This window comes from Populus euphratica, unplaced genomic scaffold (assembly GCF_000495115.2).
Source record: "Populus euphratica unplaced genomic scaffold, PopEup_1.0 scaffold446.1, whole genome shotgun sequence".
NCBI classification, from domain to species: Eukaryota; Viridiplantae; Streptophyta; class Magnoliopsida; order Malpighiales; family Salicaceae; genus Populus; species Populus euphratica.
The window spans coordinates 110,228-133,575 of record NW_011500330.1 but is presented as its reverse complement, the minus strand read 5'-3'; the positions used below and the strand labels follow the sequence as shown (position 1 = coordinate 133,575).

The 23,348-nt window shown below is 31.2% G+C and overlaps 1 protein-coding gene and 1 pseudogene across 1 annotated transcript; both read left to right on the top strand.

Annotated features, from left to right (window-relative positions):
• The first annotated feature begins 1,275 nt into the window (after window positions 1–1,275).
• LOC105113715 (uncharacterized) lies at window positions 1,276–3,482 on the top strand (annotated as a pseudogene).
• A 4,386-nt stretch (window positions 3,483–7,868) lies between these two features.
• LOC105113714 (uncharacterized) lies at window positions 7,869–10,390 on the top strand. Its single transcript, XM_011010007.1, has 2 exons — window positions 7,869–8,592; window positions 9,574–10,390. The coding sequence occupies exons 1-2, from the start codon at window positions 8,041–8,043 to the stop codon at window positions 10,210–10,212; spliced, it is 1,191 nt and encodes a 396-aa protein (XP_011008309.1). The 5' UTR covers window positions 7,869–8,040; the 3' UTR covers window positions 10,213–10,390.
• The last annotated feature ends 12,958 nt before the right edge of the window (window positions 10,391–23,348 follow it).

The window sequence follows — 23,348 nt, the reverse complement described above, 5'->3', positions numbered from 1 at the left end:
AAGTATTCTAAAAAAGAAACCTTCTCTAGAAGGTGTCTTCTCAGGTATGGTCTTTGTGCAACCTGGTTCTAAGCTCTCGTACTGCCTCTAAATTAGAGTTTAATCTACCATGGCTTCTGATGAGTGATGTAGTTATAGTCTCATATTGTTTTTTCTACAAAAAAAAAAAAAAACTAATTTATCTATTTCCATCTAATTTTTAGCAAGAACTCATTTTCCATCTCTTTTGATAAATTACTATTTATTTGGGAATGTGGTTTCAGATCCTTTGGGAATGGAGTGGGTGGTTTTATGTGATGAGATAAGCCCACCACTCTAGATCCAGCAAGGTTTTTTTTGTGGTTTTTCTGCAAATATAAAGTGGGTTAGCGTGGAACTAAGGGATTGAAAGCAGAGAGTCAGAAAGGTCAGCAAATTTGGGCCAGAAATCTTCGCAGATGGGTGCAGACAGCATTAAAAGGCGATCCCCTTTATGAATTGAAGTTTCTTTTTTCCTTCATTGGGCCAGAAATAAGGTCTTTAATAATTCTATTGGCTTCCTCTAAAGGAACTCGATCTGGTTGTCAATGTTTCATGGGTTGAGTGTTGAAATTCTCAACACCTTCCCTGAAGTTGCGTTTACCTGTCCTGTCTCAGTTTATCATAAATAAAAACCTAGTCTTTGTGGTCAAACCACGACTGCTAACGATGTTAGTAGCTTAGAGATTCAGTTTGGTACTTCGTTTAAAGTTTTCATATTTATTTAAAAATACTTTTGAATTGCAAAAATAAAGATGCTATTAAAAAAATAACCAACCCATGAGCTGCCAAATTTGCAGTCTTCGGAAATGATACGTAAAGAGCAAAAAGGAGTCATTTTTCTTCTCAAGAAAGCATTCTGTCTCCGGTAACATGGCTTAAAAGAAGGGTTCCAAAGCAACGCACAGCTGTAATTTAGTGAAGCTTGGTGCCTTAAGCAAATGGAAGAATCTCCATTATGATCAGATTAATACACTCGTAAACATCGTCAACTGGTCAATGGAAGAATAATGAGAAGAGTGGTAAGCAAGGGTCAACCTTTCTAGGCGTGTACTAATTGTCAAAATCTATCCAAAGACCAAGACCAGCATGACAGAGATGAATAGTCTGGTGCCAAATTGCCAAATGCATAGCCATTTGGAGATTGACTTTTTAGGCGAGGCCTAATTGTCAAAATCTATCCAAGAACATGACCAGCAGGGCAGAGATTAATAGCCTGGTGTCACATTGCCAAATGTAAAGCTATTTGGAGATTGACTTTAGGTTCACAATTTTCTCAAATTTATGGGTTCACAACTTTGATTATTGTATCCTTGCGTCAAGTTTTAATGAAAGCAATGGGCTAATATGAGCTGTAGCTGCAGGGTCTTTACCAAGCGTGTTGCGCATATTTTTGAAGCTTGTAGATTCACCAATGGCTGTCGAGTTTGAAATTTCTTCGCTTTTTTGGTGGTGAATCTAAGCTCAATGTTCTTTGAAGTGTTTGAGTAAAACTAAAGAACTTGCATAGGACCATAACAAATGCATGCCATCTTAACTTTCGCTTCAAGTCTTTCAAGTCCTAGCGTCTATTGGACTATTTTAACTTCTGTTCTTGCTGTCCTCTCCATTCCGAGACAACTCTCTTCTCTAGGAGCGTGAAAGAAATGGGAAACGAGAAGCAACAATCATCATCAATTGCCAAAGTTATCAATTCCCATTTACAGTTAAGCCATGTCTTCCGTTTTCTTTTCTTTGTTTTTGGTTTGTCCTTTGGAATCACTATCAGTTCATATTTGAAATGCTTCTTCGATTCACATGCTACCATGTTTTCTCTGACACTACCGCCACCGCCACAAGTACTCCTGCCACCACCACCACCACCAATAAAACCACTTCCACCACCAGCATCGCTACCAACCCTTAATAAAACCATTTCCACCACCAGCATCGCTACCAACCCTTTTACCCGATGTTAGGCCACCGCTTGTGCACAAAATGGATGATGAGGAGTTGTTTTCTCGAGCATCAATGATACGAGGGAGTCAAAATTTTCCACGTGATCAACATGTCCGTAAAGTTGCTTTTATGTTCTTGACCAAGGGACCTATACCTTTGGCTCCTTTGTGGGAGAAGTTCTTTAGAGGTCATGAAGGGCTTTATACTATTTATGTTCACCATCACCCCTCTTACAATGATTCAGTGCCTGAGGGTTCTGTTTTCCATGGAAGAAGAATTCCAAGCAAGGTGAGTCTTTTCCATCCTCTTGCTGATTTCTATGTGTGCATGTAAATAACAACCAGAAAACAGGAAAGTGAAAGTGTTGACAATATGGTAGAATTATCAGTTTTCAAAATAGTATCTCAAATTGAATAGCGTAGAAAAATATCTGAAGAGTTCAGGTACAGGATAATCCCAAAATTTGTATTTCTAATCCTAAAGAAATGGGACGAAAGGAAAGCTAAATATATGAAGCAGCAGGCTGAAAAATTACTGAAAACTGTTTATTGATTTTCCTGAAATGAATTCTCTTGCATATAGCCTAAGCACACCACAACAAAACTTTAGGATAGTTTACTCTATATGGTTTATGAATTATACCTGTAAGTTATATGATGGAGTAGCCACACTTCTATTGTTCCAATTGCAAGCTGATAATTCGAAATCAATTAGATCTTCTATGATGAAAAAACCTTTTTCTGATTCTTTCCCCATTATATATCTCAGCCTGTGGAATGGGGAAGACCGTCGATGATCGACGCAGAGAGGCGTCTACTAGCCAATGCCCTTCTCGATGTATCTAACGAGAGATTTGTGTTGCTCTCAGAAACATGCATCCCTATATTCAACTTCACAACAGTATATAACTACCTTGTTAATGCCAACGAAAGCTTCATAGGGTCATATGATGATCCAAGAAAGGTAGGGCGAGGCAGGTACAATCCGAAAATGTTCCCTGCAATCACCATTTCCGATTGGCGCAAGGGGTCTCAATGGTTCGAGGTACATCGGAAACTCGCCGTTGAAATCATATCCGATACCAAGTATTATCGCATCTTCAGCGAGTATTGTAGCCCTCCATGTTACATGGATGAACATTATATTCCCACGTTAGTGAATATTCGTTGCCCAGAACAAAATTCGAATGGGAGCATTACTTGGGTTGATTGGTCTAAGGCAGGTCCGCATCCTGGAAGGTTTGTGAAGCAAGATATTTCTGATGAGTTCTTGGATCGCATAAGGTTTGGTGAAAACTGCACTTATAATGGCAATGCTTCTTCACTGTGTTTTCTGTTCGCTAGGAAGTTCGTACCAGGCACTCTGCAGCCATTGTTGCAGCTTGCACCTACATTACTACAATGAAGATTACGATTATGGCATTGATGAAAATGATTTTAACCTTTCTTTTGAGTCATTTGTCAAGTGGTGACAATTTTTTTTTTTTTTTTGTATGACCGATTAATTATGTACTTGAGACTGACTAATTAAAATTTATGTATGACCGATTAATTTTGTACTTGAGACTGACTAATTAAAATTTACTTGGATCAGAAATTTGTTCCAGACCATGACTTTTTTATTATTGTTTTAGACAGAGACTGTGTCTTTTGTAATATGATATAAGTTCACCTTAATTCCTGCAGGGTGCGAACAAGACTTGAGACTTGACAAAGTAACATGCATACTTAAATATAGCGATTTCTTTTACATTCTAAGTATTTTAACAACTGTACTAAACAATTTGTTTAAGATATTTTGTATATAATTCTTTCATGCGTGTGTTATTCATAAAGTTGTATCTTTAATCTTTTAACTTACAAAGTTATTATGTTATATTTAAGTATGCATGTTACTTTATTAGCTTTTATCTTTTTGATGTGAACTCAGAAAATAAGAATTTTAGAACCACAATTAAGATTAAACATAACTCAAGAAGGTTAAAATTATATTGAAAAAAAAACCTTATTCAATTATTATCTTAGCCAAGAAATCATAGTTATTGGATGAAAATCTTTACCAATTATAAAAAAAAATAAAGATAAATAAATCCTTAAATCTTCAATTTATTTTTTGTAATATCAAGTTATGGAGAAAACAAATTGTAATTTCTTTTCTTCTTCTTAAACTTTTTCTTGATAGTTGCCTCAATTCAATAATTGATAAAAAAGAACAAAAATAAAACAAATTCTTAAAATAAAACATGAACAATGACATGAAAAATTTAAAGATAGATAAAACATGATTTTAAATATAGGCCCTAATATCAATATATCCAAATTCAAAGGATAAGAACTTTAAAATTAATAATCAAGATTGAATATAACCCAAAAAAGTTAAAATCAAATTGAAAAGAACTTAACCTAATAATTACATAAACTAATAAATTGTATTTATTGGATGAAAACACAAAACCATTAATTATAAAGAATCAAGAATTATAATATAAGGATGAATTTCACAAATAAGTAATTTTTGATAAGTTCTAAAGAGTTTAATAAAAAATCAAGAGAAGCAACCTTGCACATATAATATTCTTTTTGAAATTAAAATACCAAAAAATCTAAATAAAATATCATATTATTTTCTATATAATTAAATATCCTAAACAAGGATAGAAAAATAAAATAAAATTCTAAATAAAATAGAAGAAAGATCTTAAATCATTGAGGAAAATTTTACAAATCTTGAATAGTAACTTCCAAGCTTTATCACAAAGCCTTTCTAATGTCTTAGTGGTATTAAATTTTAACCTTATATAAAATAACAGCTATAGAATCTTTTAGAAAAACTTTATTTTTGATTTATTAGTTAAATAAGAAGTTATACTATTACCATAAAATTTCATATCATAAAAATAAATTCAATATGCATGCCTCAAGCCCAAAAACTACCTTCTTCCTTTCCATAGATTACATTCATTAAAGTCTTATTTTTCTTGTTGTAATTTTGAAGCTTGACTTGACCTTAATATTTTGAATTAATCTATGGAATATCTTTTTAATCTTGTTGGTCTTTAACCTTGAAATTGACCCAATCATTACTAGAAAATTAATAAATACAAACAAGAATACATAAAAATATTTTATCAGTAAATTGCAGTAAATTTTATCGATAGAAATATTCTCTTAGTATATACTAAGAGAATTACAGTGAAAAAAAAATAAAACAAAACCAAAAATACAATAACATGTTATTTATACCAATGAAAATACCAATAAAATTTATTTTATCGGTAAAATTATTGGTAAACTATTAATATTTTTCATCATGTCACTTACAAAAAAATGACCAACAAAAAATTCCATTGATATTTTCCAGATAGCTCTAAAACTGTTCACTTTTCAATTGCATTGTTAATTACTTATTTTTTACATACAAAATCATTAATGGGATGAAAAGTTGTCGGTGTTATTTGGTCAGCTTTTGAAAAATTTTGATTAAATTGAAAATTTAAATTAAATATTACAGAAAGAATCACTAACGGATTGAAAAGTTATCGGTAATATTTGGTGATTTCTAAAAAAAATTATTAAATTTAAAATTTAAATTAAATATTATAAATAAAATCACTAACAAAATGATTAAAAATATAAATATTTAATTATCCGTCGGTAAAACACCCTAATAAAAAACCTAGAATCCATAATTTTACAACAAACAAACCTCCTTTCTTTTTCTTTTTTTTCTTCTTCTTCATATGTAAAAAAATTGACATGCCTTTCTTTCTATTGTCTTCTCTCCTCTCCTCAACTCTATATGTAAAAAAACATCAATATCCATTTGATTCTCTTCTCTTATCTCCTCCATTTCAGATATGTCTTCTTCTTTTTTCTTTTTTCTTCTCAGTTTTTTAATTAATATCCTTTTCTCCATTTTTAGATATGTCTTCTTCTTCTTTTTTCTTTTCTCTTCTCAGTTTTTTAATTAATATATTTTATGAATGTGTTTCTTTTCTCTTCTTAGCTTCACTTGCAATTACATTAAGATATGATTTTTCTTTTTTCTTCTTTTTTCATGTTTTCTTCACTATTTTGTTATTTTATTTTATTTTTAATTTTTTTTGCTCTTAACAATTATATTAATGTTGTTATAGGATTTTTTTTTCCCATATGAAATCAATTTTTAGTTGATTTATTTATAGGATTTTTAACTTTTTAGCAATCACACTTCTTTTTTTTTCATATGAATTTTTTTAGTTGAATTTATTTTTTTTGTTATTTATTTGTTGTGAATTTGTTTGAGTTGAATTTTTTTTGCAAACAACTCAGTTTTGAGTATTATAAATTGTTGATTTATATTAATTTAATTATTTTATAGTTTTGTAAAATATATTTTTTTAAATATTTTCAAATAATAACAGATAAAATTATATATAGTATTTTTCTAAGGAAAATACTGATAGAATGAAGCGGGTAATTATTTTTTGTACTTTTTCTGTTAATAAATTTATCGGTAATAATATTTTTTTTTGTTACCAACAGACTTACAAAATGAGCATTCCCCCCTGTGATTCTGTTGGTAAATTAATTACCGACAGAATAATAATACAAATACCGACAAAAAACTCTATCGATAAATATAAAGATTATGGTAGTGATTAGGCACCTCTAATAAATCCTTTAATGATATTTGTTAATTATCATTAATAACTTTATAAGTTTAAAAATTAAAGATGTAACTTTATAAAAAAACACATGCATGAGAAAAGAATATACAAAATATCTTAAACATATTGTTCAGTATATTACTTTTTAAAATACCTAAAATGTAAAAGAAATGTATATTACATTGCTATCAAGAATTGAATCTTTTACCTTTATAGTTTTATTATTCATTATTTAGTGTAAATGAATTGATTGAAATTGCTCTCTGAAGACTTCAATAATACTACCTTGACTGATGGCACTACTAATCAAATTCTACCAACTAGAAAATCATACTAAAAAAATAACTCTATGAAAAACTTGAACATAAGCTTTAGAATTATTAAAGAATAACATAATAGAAAAAGTTAAGAAAAAAAAAGAGAGAGATAGAGAGAGAGGAAGGAAAAAATATTTGACAATTTTTGCTTTAAAAACAAATATTTTGGGAAATCTAAGAGAGAGATAGAGAGAGAGAAAGGAAAAAAGCGTATTTTTTTTGTACAAAATATATCATCTTCAATTATTTTTTATACTGGTTTTTTAATCAAAATTGATACATACTAAAGTTAATTCTCATCATTTTTGTAATCATCAAAAATAAAGATTTGATAATTTTTTCTTTAAAAACAAATATTTTGGGAAATCTATATTGTTCCTGAAGAGAAATGTTATTATTCGGACTATTTAATCAAGGGTTGAAAAAAATACTAATTCTTTATGGGCCTAAATGTTCTTTTACAATACATAACAAACCCAAACCAAAAGCCCTAGGAATAGGCCATGATGAGCCGAGCGATCTAGGGCCTCTCCAAGTCTCCAATTGGGGTGAATATTAATATCTTTAATTCATAACGTCATAAAATCATAATAAAATCAAGAAAAACAGATGGTTTTCATTTGAAATATATATATATATATATATATATATATATATATATATATATATATATAAGAAAGAAAGAAAAACTAGGGTTTTATTGTGGCCAAGAAGCGAAAGAGATGTGTACTTAAAGTGTAACATGATGAATTGAGAAATGTAATTAATGTTGTTATTATAATAATAAATATTGACTTAGTAACCGCCTCTGGATGCAAAACAAATCAAAGGCTAGAAATTTGTTTAAAATTACAAGTCTTACGTGTAAGTAGATCACTCCCCATGTACATATATATGGAAAGAAAGAAACTTGAAATTAATATCAAACAGGGCACTAGGTTCTGCTATATAGGATACAGAGCAGTCATGATTATTTGAAGAACCTCCTGAGAAGCCAACGGCAATTTCATTTCTCCCCGGAATAAACACCCATTAAGGCCTTCATAAAATACTCCGGCCGTTACAATTCATTCCATAGTACATATCTAACCCTTCCTCAACATCCCCACTCTTTATACAATGAAGGACACCGACGATCAGCAGCTACGCCCACAAACCTCATGGAAGCTCCAAACGCACCTCCACAACTTCATCTTCTATTCGCTGGTCTTTGGCTGTGGCTTAGCCTTTGGTATCGCACGCACTTCCTACATCAGAGACATTTCTTTCAACTTTCAACTCGACCAATTCTCTAACAATCCAACCAACACCTCCCTATCCAACTCCTCCTCATCTTCTCCCTTCATTACAACCGACAGAAACAGAACTGGCCGACTCGGACTCGAAGAATTCTTGAGAGCCCCTAACGTTTCTCATGATATGAACGAGGAAGAATTGTTATGGAGAGCCTCAATGGCTCCTCGTCTACCCAATTACCCGTTCCAACGAGTCCCCAAGGTTGCCTTCCTGTTCTTGACCAAAGGGCCTTTGCCTTTGGCTCCGTTGTGGGACTTGTTCTTTAGAGGGCATCAAGGGCTTTATTCAATTTTTGTGCATTCCAATCCATCCTTCAATGGAAATTATACAGAAGAGGAAGATTCTGTGTTTCGTGGCAGGAAGATCCCAAGCAAGGTCAGTTTAATTTATTCGTTTATTTTCTTTTCATTCCATTAGTTACTTAAAACATACAGAATTGTTACTTCTTCTTACAATATAAAGAAAATGCTAAGGTGATATTCATGGCTATTAGCTAGCGATAGATCATATTAATGTTGACAAATAAGTTTCCATAGAAAGTTGGAATATTGCCCTTTTTTCCAAATTTCCAATATTCGAAATTACAGTAATATATTATGAATTGTTAAGAACTTCATTTTTTATACATATTTATATAAAAAAATCTTACTCCACAGTAATAGTATTAAATGCAATGTTTTTATATAGAAATTATACAACATCATTTAATTTAGTAAGGTTTTCTACAATGAAATCAAATTATTTCAAAATTAATATATTATAAGTACAAATTAATGAAATGGACAGCGTAGTCTATTACTAAAAAAAACAAATTCCGAATAAGTTTGTTATTAGTTGATAATATATAAAAATATATTTTCATACAGCTAGACTGTATTTTAAAAAATTATATCGGAAGATCTTAATTATTACACAAAAATAATATTAAATGCAATGTTTTTATATAGAAATCATACAACATCATTGTTGTTATATAATGCAATTGTTATTAATTAATAATATATAAAATAAAAGCCAAATAATTTACAAGTTCACTCCATGCATTACTTTGATTCTACTCCTTTTCCAACTGAGAAGATAATTCGACCTTTCTACGTTCCACGTTCTCTCATTCCTTTCTTCATGGGGTTGGTTTTTATATATATATATATATGGTAAAAGATGCCATGATAAGAGTTGGGATCAACCATAAAGCAATGAATACTGAGTGCCCACCTGATTTCATTCAATAGCAGGCTTTGCAGCTTAGCCTTCAGTTGATAAAGACCCAAGACATGTCAAAAGGCCCTTCTTTGCAATCAGTGATCTATCTCCAATACACCTCAACTAATAAGGATTTATTTTTCATGAACGCAGGAGGTACAGTGGGGAAAGTTTTCAATGGTGGAAGCAGAGCGTCGTTTACTTGCTAATGCTCTACTGGACTTCTCAAATCAACGTTTTGTTCTCCTATCAGAATCATGCATTCCCTTATTCAACTTCTCCACCATCTACAGTTACTTAATGGGCTCGACAACAACATTCATCGAGGTTTACGATTTACCCGGCCCAGTTGGCCGCGGCCGATACAACCATAGAATGAGGCCGGTAATTCAGCTCGATAAATGGCGAAAAGGCTCCCAGTGGGTCGAGATGGACCGTCAGCTTGCGGTGGAGGTAGTATCCGACCGCAAATATTTTCCAACTTTTCGGAAATTTTGCAAAGTCTCTTGCTACAGTGATGAGCACTATTTGCCTACATTTGTTAACATGAAGTCTCGGAAGAAAAATTCAAACAGGAGTTTAACATGGGTTGACTGGTCAAGGGGTGGACCTCATCCTCGTAAATTTGGGAGACTGGATATTACTGTTAATTTTTTGGAGAGGTTGAGAAAATGGAGCCATTGTAAGAACAACGGAAGATGGACTGATATTTGCTACTTGTTTGCAAGAAAGTTCACTCTTGATGCTCTGGATAGGTTGATGAGATTTGCTCCGAAGGTCATGCAATTTTAGCCCATTTCTAGCTTCTTCTTTTTTTATTATTATTATTAGTTTCATGTAAAGCACCATTCGTTGATACTTGAATTAATAAATTTTGAGCACAGCCAGAAATGCGTCAAGCAAATCCATTTTATGTTAATTCTAAAGATTTACTTGTCGGATGCAAATCTGGAACTGAGAAAACATGTAGCAGCTGATAATGCGTTTCTGTATTCACAGAATTCAAATCGTCTTGAATTTCTGATGCATATTCAGGTCATATTGTTCTCTGCTAGCCAGGCTTGTTGATGTTCTGCTTCTGTTCAGTGTTTGCTCATGTTGATATTGTGAATATTTTGTGTTCTAAGATCATTCTACTTTTAGGATTTAGTTTCCCGTTTCAACCTTTCTAGCCTGGAACTAGGCCTCAATCTGCTTTTTCTCAACTGTTTAATGGTTTCACAGGAGTACAGCCTCCAGAACAGGTTGATCCAAAAAGATGTCTAGCAAATGGTGAACAGATACATAAATCTAAAGAAATGGATCTTCCAGAGTTTCTTCACTATTACATCAAACAATCATTGTGAAAATGGTAGAAAGTAATGGATATTTGTGGACTTTAGGTGCCACTCTCAAATGCATGGAAACACATACACACACAGCCAAGGGTATATGGCGTCAGTCAGAGGTGCTAAGACATTGAAATATGTGGTTCAGTTGTCATCAACACTAGCAACATCCTATGGAAGCTTCTAGGAAAATGAAATTGCAATCCAAAAGCTTATCCTTCCGTACTATTTAAGGCAAGCAATTTAAAGTAAATGAAGTAGGATGGATTGAAATGATAATAAATTATTTTATTTTATTTTATTTTATTTAAAATTATAATTTATATTTGAATTAATTTATTAGGAAACTTAATGAGCTATATATATAAGAATAATTTGTCAAAAATTAAGATAAAATGATTAATCAAGTATGACTTGATTGTCAATAAATTTTAGAAATTAAGTACTAAAATATAATTAATAGAAAGTATTATAATTCTAGACCTCAAAATAACCAAGTAAGGACTTGATTGAATAAATTTATAAAATTAATCTAAAATAATATATGCAATATTATTTAAAGGAAAATTGATATATTTCATTTATAGGTTTTCTTAAGTTTTCCTATAAATAGAATGTTATCTTCTATTTTCTATAAGAGAAGGGTGAGAAAAGTACACAACATAAACATCTAAAACACAAAGAAAAGGGCTAGCACTTTAAGGTATAACAATCTCTTTTTCCTAAAAGGATTTAAGAGATTTTTTACTAGTGATTTGTGTGGATTACCGTTAGAAATCGGATACTAGAATGATTATGATTCACGATAATCCAACCTTGAAGAAAATATTTAAAGTCAAAAAGAATATTTAATCTTTAGATAATCTTCGCATAAACTCTAAACAACTCTAGATCTGTTTAACAAGATTCTTGAAATTCCTGAAAAATTTTAAATTTATTATTTTTGTTCTGTGTATATGTTTTGGAAAACCCAATAGTGGTATCAGAACTTTCGTTAGACAATTATGGTTGTTGATTGCATGTTTTAATTGTTATTAACATTAATTGTGAATTAAATTTATGTTAAAAATTTATTTTTCCCAAATTTAATTTATTTTTAGTAATTTTTTAAAAATAAGGATTCTAGCTACCGTTCTGACTAGATCTAACCAGAATCCATTATTGAAATTAAAAAACAAAAAAGGGTGTAAGATTAGAAAAAGCAGCTGTAATAGTAAAAAGAAGAAGAAGAAATGATAGAATTTATGATTTTTTCCTTACAACCTATTTTAGAGTTTTTCTAGGGATAAAATTATGATTCTACCCCTAAAACTTATAACTGAAAATATATTTTAGCCCTCCATATATAAAATAATAATTTTATATTAAAGTTGAAACCTTAAATGAAATTAATTATAGAATTAATTTTTCTAATAGGATTTTTTAAGCCAAAATATTTTATTTAATTTATCCTCAGATAATTTAGGATATTAATAAGATTTTTAATATGCTAGATTCAAATTTAATACATTTTCATCAATCATTGATGAGCTTTTATTTCATCATAATAATCATTTAATAATCACAATTACATCATATTAACTCTTGTTAACAACATGCTTGAGTCATCCTTCAATTCACTTTCTCAAATACACTTAACCTATATGATTGTATATATATCTCATAATTATCTTTGGTTCACATCATTGTTTCATTCCCCCAACAAATTTAATTTACGACACCTTTTGTTTTACTAATATGTTTATGCATTTTAGCTTCTCGAGTATTCAGTTTGTTCTAATCAATACTCATGTTAATTTAATTCATTATATATTATTATGGCTTCCTTTTATGATTTATTTAATATGTACATTCATGTTCTTTTAACATATATTTTTTTGTTTTAGTTTTTTGGTGCGATTATTTGCCCAAATCAATCTAGCACATTTTGTTTTTATCATTATCATAGTTCATCATTTCATTTCCTTTTCATATAGAATATAGACAATGTTATTGTCTTTCACACTATTTTTTTCTCATTTTCAAAAGGATTTAAAGCTTGCACTTTACCTTAAGTTATTACTTTCAAATGAAAACTTTCTCGATTTAATGAATTTTTTGCAATGTCTCCCATAAAAATTAAATGATCATAAGTGTCAACATCAATAATCCACAAGCATTCTAAACATTCCATGGTTCTACCATCCTATTTTATTCTAACATTACAAAAATTTAAACAATTAAAGAAGTAAGGGGGAAACCTGATTAGTACTTAAAAGTGTATTTTTATCAAGGTTTTATATCATCATTTTTCACTTGAAGTATCAATAACTCCTTAACTAAAGCATAATTTATAATAATATATCTAATAATATAAGATACCTTTAATTTGTGGTAAATATTCATTTTAAATACAGGTCTATCACATAAATAAAAGGATTGATTGATGAATTTAAGAACTGAAATTGAAAGGATAAAGAGATGGCCAAACTTAGAAAAGAAATGTCGGTGCAATCCAAACCGGAACACTGTTCGGTAATTGGGTCATATCTAGAGCTATAGATCTCAGATTTAGGTCTACTTTATATGGAGGGTACAAAACCAAACTTATCTATATTTTTATTATAATTATTTTTTATATATATACTATCACTTTCCCTTAGTTGTTACCTTTAATAAAAGAACATAAATAATGTAATACTCCAATGTGCAGCCCACAATCATATGTTAAAGTGTGTGTGTGTGTGTGTGTGTGTGTGTGTGAAAATGAAGGTTTAAGAATACTTGTTAAATGAGTATATGAGAAGAATTAAGTGATAATAATACGAGAGTTTGTAAACCTGAATATTTTAAGAAGTATTCTGATAGCTCTTATTAAGAATGTTTGCTAAGATGCGTCTCAAGAGTCACTTTAACAAAAAAAAACTCCTTTATTCTGCCATTCTAGTAACAATAGTTTTGCAAATGGTTCATAAAATCGAAAACATAGTTAATTAATTTTTTAAAATATCAATTACTACCATTTCCCTCCAACCAAAATGAGACATTATCCTCAATATCCTAAGATAGAAAGATAGAGTATAGAAGACATCACCTGAAACACTGAATATTAACAAACCTGAAACACACTTAAAAAAATGAAATAAAAAAACAAAATAATATACTATTAGAAAAACCAAAAGACACAAGGATTCACAAACAGAGGCTCAAATCCAATCTAAACTTTTTATAACTTTTCTTAGTTGACTAATTTATGAGACTCATGGAGGGATCAATTACAGGAGTGAAAGATTATAGTTGGTCAATTAATTATTTAGCAGTAGCAGCAGAGATTATGATTTGTCGTGCTGAAGATGTTAGAAATTGCTATTCCATAACATGAACAAGAAAAGACAATAATTTATCATAAAACCATTAATATTTTTATGGTTAATGTGCAGTTGGGCCTAAGAGAAAATATAAAAGATCTCTTTCAATGTGTCCAGACCACCTGTTAAGAAAATGAAGGTTTCAGTGTGTTTAAACATTATAATCATTCGATCAAAGATTGTGGAGACCTGTAGTTCCTCTCTAATTATTTTTCCAATGATGTCCTCGCTTGCTAAAACAAGCTTTGGGGATGACCCCTAAAACTTGACTACCTCATAATAAGACTATTATTGACACTCACCTCATTAACCCAAGGCTGTTTTTTCCCATATACTAAATGAATCTTTCTCTCAGCTAGTACCTGACTAAGATGATTTATTAATTCTAAAAACTCCTTTTCTTTTACAAGACTGGATCCATAAAAAACACAAATGTTTCTTATGTGATGACTTAAGGAACTTGCCATTTCTACATACTTTATATTTGTTATATGTATGGGTTGAGTAGAAATAAAGGGAAGCAAGAGAAGATTTTATAGATGAGAACTTGAAAATACAATTATACCACTTATATGTAGGTCAACTATAGTCTCTCTCTCTCTCTCTCTTTCACACACACACTCTCTCTCTATTTATTTATTTTTGAAAAAAAACATGTGTATGTACAAGTAGTTATGATTATGACTCATATCATCCCTTGATTTTATACCCAAAAACGACTTAAACGCCCTCTATGGGTCGGGGATAGGCTTCCCATCAAGTTTTCTTAAAAACTGACAAACAAGGTCTTTTTTAGTTAGATTTCCAAGACTTTACCAAGCATGTTCTTTATGAAAATGGGTTCATAAGTCATGAATTGCATGATGCTTATCTCCACTATGATAAGACTTAAGAATCAATAGAAGATTATCTAAAGACTTTCTCTGTTTTGAAATAAATTGTATTTTTTGACAATTTTTATAGGTTTTGTGGAATGTATGTGAGTCCTTGAACATAGTGGGCCAGTAAAATTCACTTTGTAAGATTTCTACAATCCTTTTTTTTTTTATGAGAAATGATCCCCATATGTCTTAGAGTGATAAAATTTAATAACACTACTGACACGACCAAAAGATTGATATCTTCTCCCAAGTGCAGGAGTGTTGAAGTAATAAATAACCCGGCAAGACCGGGGTCGAACCACAGGGAGGTTAATTATACAAATTATAAACAACAATTATAAACAACAACAATAGCAATAATAACAATAATCACAATAACAACAACAACAACAACAACAACAACAACAACAACAACAACAACAACAACAACAACAACAACAACAACAACAACAACAACAACAACAACAACAACAATAATAATAATAATAATAATAATAATAATAATAATAATAATAATAATAATAATAATAAAGAAAATGAAGAAGATGATGAGAACTTTGAGATGGAATATTAACGTAAAGATTTAACAACAATAACAATAAATGTCAAGGTTAAAGGATCCACTAATGGTATGTCAAACAAGTATAGTATAAACTCTTATTATTCAATTGGAAAACCACACATAAAAGAGGTTCCAATCTGATTATAGATTGTTAACATGATTACATTAGTCATCTTATTTGATTAATGCTAATACTTGTAAATCTCGTCAAGCATTCATGATTATAACTTATGTTAACAACAAATCAAGTTCCTTTCATAGCTCAGGTGTCGGTTATACCATATAGTATGGGCTATGAAAGTGCCAAGCATTTGTTGTACCAAGTGTTATACAACATAAGTCATTTAACAAGCAAAGTATTAAAGAGTGAACAAGATAACAAATACAAAACATGTTAGTATCAAACATTAAAGTCCATATTGAGTTTACACTATACTTATTCTTACACCATTAGTGTAACCTTTTCACCTTGACATAATAAACTTAGCTAGACATAATAAAAGAAAGAAAAATAAATAAATAAAATAAGAACATAAATAAGATAAGAGTTAACTAAGTAAAGGAAAGGAAATGAAAGGCATAAACTTGATATTAATGAAAGCAAAGCATAAACATTACAAAAAATACAAAGAAAGAAAACAAGAGCATGATCTTGATCTGGAGACCAAGATGCCTAAATGCATGGCAAATGCCTCCTTTTATAGGTCAAAATTGGGAACTATTGATTTGATGACTAATTGATGAGTGGGTAGCCAACTCTTGACTTAGTGACAATCCTTATCTTCTCTTGTCTGCCCAAAACGTCATTGATAACGTCAAAATTGAATCCACTTGAAAACATGAAAGTTGTAGGCAATTGTCTCAGCTTTCTTGTGTAAAACATTCAACTCATTTAGACTTCTAGAACTCCAGATATGGCCAAAATACTGAACCGTGCTCGGGCTAGAGGACAAATTCGGGCTTCTTTGTTGTTGCTACAATTTGGACTTGAAAATGGTCTTTTTAGTTCTTGGGCTCCATATGAAAGTTGTAGGAATATGTCTTACCTTTCCATCCATATAAAGTAGACCTAAATCTGAGATCTATAGCTCCAAATATGACCCAATTACCGAACAGTGTTCTAGTTTGGATTGCACCGACATCTCTTTTCTAATTTTGGTCATCTCTTTGCCCTTGCAATTTAAGTTCTTAAAGTCATCAATCAATCCTTTCATTTATGTGATAGGCCTGCATTTAAAATGAACATTTACCACAAATTAAAGGTATCTTATATTATTAGATATATTATTATAAAACATGCTTTAGTTCAGGAGTTATTGATACTTCAAGTGCAAAATGATGATATAAAACCATGATAAAAATGCACTTTTAAATACTAATCACACCCCCCAACCAGCTTATTACTAGTCCCTAGTAATCAAAGCGTTAAAATAGAAAAATAATTTGCTAATTCCACAAAGCAAGGTATTCATCATTGAACTTCCCTAGTAATCAAAGCGTTAAAATAGAAAAACCTTTCTTTTATGCTCAATGTATCAACACATAATTATGGGGCTTTTCTTGGAAGAAAACAAAATTTTTGTTCTAATGTTTAAGGTTAACTTCCTTGGGTTGGGATTATTATTTTTGTCTTTTTTAAAAAAAATATATATATACATATAATTTAAAAACATCATGCATCTTTAACCCATGTAACGAGCTTTCAGCTAATGACTCCCAGACTAGTTGGTCTTAGGGCATTAGGTGTTAAGACACCTCTACGAGCTTAGTAACTCGGGTCGCAGATAATGATATGTAGATAATGCAATGTTTGATTCCCTTAAGCTTTTCTCCTTAATCCATGTAACAAGGGTTGGGCCAATAGCTCCCAAGTCCGTTGACTTTAGGGTATTAGGTGTTAAAACACCCCTTCGGGCTTAATTGCTTAGGTTAGAGAGGCTACGAAACCAAACTTATCTACATTTTTATTATTATCTTTTTTTTTCTTTTTTTTAATTATCTACAATCCCTTTCCCTGAGGTGTTACCTTTAACAAAAGAACATAAATAATATAATAATCCAATATGCAACCCACAATCATATGTTAAAGTGTGTGTGTATAAATTAAGGTTTAAGAATACATGTTAAATAAGTATATGAGCAGAATTAAGTGATAACAATACAAGAGTTTGTAAACTTGAATATTTCAAGAAGTATTATGATAGACCTTATTAATAATGGTTACTAAGATGCGTCTCAAGAGTCACTTTAACAAAAGAGCTCCTTTACTCTGTCATCCTAGTAACAACAATTATGCACATGCTTTATGAAATAGAAAACAATTTTTTTTTTATCAACTACTACCCTCTCCCCCCAACTAAAACAAGACATTGTCCTCAATATTCTAAGGTAGAAAGATAGAGTATAGAAGATATCACCTGAAATAACGAACAGTGATAAACCTGAAACACACTTAAACAAAAATAAGAAATAACAAAACACAATAATAAAACAAAACAAAACAAAAATTACAAATGAAGACTCAAATCTAATTTAAGCTTTTTACGGCTTTCCTTAGATGACCAATTTATGCGATTCATGGAGGGATCAATTACAGGAATGAAAGATTGTAGTTGGTCAATCAATTGTTCAGCAGTAGCAGCAGAGATTATGATTTGTCTTGCAGAAGATGTTAGAAATTCCTGTTTTACAACATGATCAAGAAAAGACAACAACTTATCAGAATAACCATTAACATTTAACAAACCTATGGGTTTATGGTGAATGTGTAGTTGGGCCCAAGAGGAAATATGAAAGATCTCTTCCAATGTGCCTAGACCACCTGGTAAAGCAATGAAGGCATCAGCATGGTTAAACATTGCATTCATTCGAGCTGACATTGTGGAGACCTGAAGTTCCTCTCCAATTGTTTTTCCAATGATGTCCCCTTGTGCTAAAGTTTCGGGGACGACCCCCAAAACTTGACTACCTCCTAAAAATGCAGCTATTAACACCTCCCATTAACCCAAGACTGCCTCCCCCATACACTAAATGAATCTTTCTCTAAGCTAGCACCTGACCAAGCTGATTTGCTGATTCTAAAAACTCCTTTTCTTTCCCAGGACTAGATCCACCGAAAACACAAATATTTCTTATTTGATGACCTGAGGAACTTGCCATTTCTACACACTTCTGTATTTGTTGAATGTATGGGTTGAGTAGAAATGAAAGGAAGGAAGAGAGGGTTTTATAGATGAAAAATTAGAAAGGCAATCATAACACCTATATGTAGGCCAGCTAGAGTCTCACACTCTCTCTCTCTCTTTTTATTTATTTATTTATTTACTTTTGAAAAAGCATGTGTATGTACAGGTAGTTATGATTGTGGCTCACATCTTCCCTTGGTTTTACGTCCAAGAACGGCTTAAACACCTTCTATGGGTCGGGGATAGGCTTCCCATCTAGTTTTCTTAAAAACTGGCAAACATGGTCTTTTTTAGTCAGATTCCCAAGACTAAGTCGATCATGTTCTTTATGAAATAGTGGCCATAAATCATGAATTGCACGATGTTTATCTAGACTATGATGAGACTTAAGAGTCAATAGAAGATTATCTAAAGACTCTCTATGTTTTGAAATAAATCCCACCTTTTGACAATTTTCACAGTTTTTGCGGAATACATGTGACTCCTTGAATATGGTGGGCCAGTAAAATCCACTCTATAAGATTTCTATAATCCTCTTTTTTGATGAGAAATGATCCCCACGTGCCTTAGAGTGACAAAATTTAATGAAATTACTTACCTTATTGTTGAGAATGCATTTTTGAAATATTTGATCAGGACAATAATTGAATAAGTAGGGGTCATCCCAATAGAAATTTTGCACATTGCTCAAAAATTTTCTTTTGTCTTCGGTACTCTAGTGAGCTGGCAAAAATCCTGAAGCAAGAAAATTGATATTCTTAGCAAACCAAGGCATTGAACTAAGAGAAAGTAAGGATTTATCAGGAAAGTAATCATTGATAGTTGTGATGTTGGGTGTGGAATCTGTTGTCACTTTTGATAAAAGATCTGCATCAACATTTTCGGAGCCTTTTTCATCCTCGATTTCTTCCTAATTGGTCATGGCATGAGAAAATGGAAGTGCTGGAGGGGAATCAGTCTTTTCTTTGCAATGTTCAGATTCAACCCCTTCCTTACCCTTAGAGATTGACTCATCATCTTTCTCACAAGGTTCAAGAATTGGTTTTTGAATAACCTTACCACTACAAAGAGTGATGACTAATTTGACTTGATCCATGTGTTGACTTCCAGGACTACTTGCATTTGCATCGTATTGCCCCTTGAGATTTTGTTGTGGTTGAGATGGAAACTTACCTTGCTCTTGAAAATTGAGAACAGATGTGAATTTTGCAAGAGTGTCTTTAAAATCTGTTATGCTTTGAGTAAGTTGAGTGTTGATTGTCTCTTGCTTTTCAATGAATGCATACAAAGTTTCCTCAAAATTACTTCTAAAAGGTGGAGCATAAGAAGGTGCATATCCATAAGAATTTTGGAAATTATGGTGTGCTTGAAACTGTGGTGGTGAAGTTTGTGCATTATCACTCTTCCAACTAAAATTTAGGTGATTTCTCCAACCAGGGTTGTATGTTTGAGAGTAGGTAATCAACTACTTACCTTATTATTGGAAAAGCATCTTTGAAATATTTGATCAGGATAATAATTGAATAAGTAAGGGTCATCCCAATAAAATTTTTGCACGTCACTCAAAAATTTTCTTTTGTCTTCGGTACTCTAGTGAGCTAGCAAAAATTCTAATGCAATAAAATTGATATTTTTATCAAACCAAGGCATTGAATTAAGAGAAAGTCAGGATTCGTTAGGAAAGTAATCATCGATTGATGTGATGTCAAATGTCAAATCTATTCTCACTCTTGACAAAAGATTTGCATCAATATTTTTGGTGCTTTTTTCATCCTTGATTTCTTCTTGTTTGGTCATGGCATGAGAAAATAAAAGTGCTGGTTTTTGAATAACCTTACCACTACGAAGAGTGATGACGGATTTGACTTGATCTATGTATTGACTTCCAGAACTACTTGCATTTGCATTGTATTGCCCCTTGGGATTTTGCTGTGATTGAGATGGAAACTTACCTTTCTTTTAAAAATTGAGGGCAAATGTGAATTTTACAAAAGTATCTTTAAAATCTGTTATGCTTTGAGCAAGTTGAGTGGTGATAAAATTGAGGGCAAATGTGAATTTTACAAAAGTATCTTTAAAATCTGTTATGCTTTGAGCAAGTTGAGTGTTGATAAAATTGAGGGCAAATGTGAATTTTACAAAAGTATCTTTAAAATCTGTTATGCTTTGAGCAAGTTGAGTGGTGATAAAATTGAGGGCAAATGTGAATTTTACAAAAGTATCTTTAAAATCTGTTATGCTTTGAGCAAGTTGAGTGTTGATTATCTCTTGCTTTTTAATGAATGCATACAAAGTTTTCTCAAAATTTCTTATAGGAGGTGGAGTATAAAGAGGTGTATATCCATGAGAATTTTGGAAATTATGGTGTGCTTGAAACTATGGTTATGAAGTTTGTGCATAATCACTCTTCCAACTAAAATTTGGATGATTTCTCCAACCAGAATTGTATATTTATGAGTATGGGTTATGATTGGGCCTTTGAAAATTGTTTAAAGCATGGGCTTGTTTATGGAGATATTCCTTAAAAGAAGGCAAGGTTGGATAGTGACATGACTAAAAGATTGATGTCTTCTCCCAAGTGCAGGAGTGTCGAAGTAATAAATAACCCGACAAGACCGGGGTTGAACCACAGAGAGGTTAATTGTACAAATTATAAACGATAATAGTAACAACAATAACAACAATAATAATACTAATAATACTAATAATACTAGTAGTAGTAGTAATAATAATAATTGGGAACTATTGATTTGATGACTAATTGATGAGTGGGTGGCCAATTCTTGACTTGGTGACAATTCTTATCTTCTCTTGTCTGCTCAAAACGTCATTGATAACGTCAAAATTGGAGCCACTCAAAAACATGAAAGTTGTAGGAAATTGTCTCAGCTTTCTTGTGTAAAAACTTTAGCTCATTTGGACTTCTAGAACTTCATATATGGCCAAAATACTAAACAATGCTCGGGCTGGAGGACAGATTCGGGCTTCTTTGTTGTTGCAATAATTTGGACTTAAAAATGGACTTTTTAGATCTTGGGCTTCATATAAAAGTTGTAGGCCTATGTCTTACCTTTCCATCCATATAAAGTAGACCTAAATCTGAGATCTATAGCTCCAGATATGACCCAATTACCGAACAGTATTCCGGTTTGGATTGCACCGACATCTCTTTTCTAAGTTTAGCCATCTCTTTATCCTTTCAATTTCAGTTCTTAAATTCATCAATCAATCCTTTCATTTATGTGATAGGCCTGCATTTAAAATGAACATTTACCATAAATTAAAGGTATCTTATATTATTAGATATATTATTATAAAACATGTTTTAGTTAAGGAGTTATTGATACTTCAAGTGCAAAATGATAATATAAAACCTTGATAAAAATATACTTTTAAGTATCAATCAGATAGTCATTAGTTAAGTATTCATTTGTTTTATAGAGTTGACACGTAATGTCTTGAATAGATTTTAATTGACCACTCTTTTTTAATTCTAGTGCCTCGACTTTTCTAGCTAAATATGCAAACTTGGCTTGAAGGTCATGATCTTTCCTAAAGTTGTACATACCTCTATTAGATGTATGAGGTTGGATTTTACTTGGAGTCTCATACGTGTCTTTAGTGTCCTAATTTTGAGCATTTTCAGCTAACAAGTCTAGGTACTCCATTATTTCATTAGGGTATTTATCTTTAAAGGTTGTATTGCACATCAATTCAATAATTTACCTATTTTTAGGTGTTAAGCTTTTATAAAAATATGAAATCAATCTCTATTTTTTAAAACCATGATGAGGGCAAGTATTAAGCAAGTCTCGATATTTATCTCAACATTGATAAAATATTTTTCCTGGTTTTTGACTGAAAGTGGTGATTTGTCTTTTGAAAGAGTTTGTTCTATGAGAAGGGAAAAACTTCTTTAAAAAATGTTATATTTCATCCCAAGCACGAATAAATCCTGGTCTCAAATTTTGTAGCAATGTTTTAGCTTTATCTTTTAATGAAAAGGGAAAAAGCTTTAATCTGATAGTGTTTATGCTACAATTTGAGTCATTATAGGTGTTACAGATCTCCTTAAATTCCCTTAAATGAAAATATGAATTTTCTAAATCTAAGCCATGAAAATAAGGTAAAGTTGAATAATGCTTAGTTTAAAATTAAAATAAGATGCATTAGAAGGGAAAACTATGCATGATGGTGCACTTGTTCTTGTGGGATTCATGTGATCTCTAAGTATTCTAACACGGTTATTCTCATTATAAAGTGATTGGTTATCTTGTTCGGTTATATTTTCTGAAATGATGAGGATACCCTACAAAGTTTACCACTTAATATACGTGACCACATTATCATGTACGTGTAGGAATATATTAAAAGGAAAAAGAAAAAATAAAGAAAAGAAACAAAGTTATATATAAGAAAAGTGAAAAGTAAAAATAAAATAAATATTATAATTTGAACAATAACTTACCTCCCTATTAACGACATCAAAAACTTGACAAGACCAAAAGATTGATGTCTTCTCCTAAGTACAGGAGTGTTGAAGTAATAAATAACTCGGCAAGATTGAGTTAGAACCATAAGGAGGTTAATTGTATAAATTATAGATAACAACAACAACAACAACA

What these genes read in the sequence shown, in the direction of transcription:
- LOC105113714 (XM_011010007.1), top strand. Translation starts at nt 8,041, where the DNA reads ATGAAGGACACCGACGATCAGCAGCTACGCCCACAAACCTCATGGAAG. An exon ending in GCAGGAAGATCCCAAGCAAG is followed by an intron (nt 8,593 to 9,573) that starts GTCAGTTTAATT and finishes TCATGAACGCAG; the next exon opens with GAGGTACAGTGGGGAAAGTT.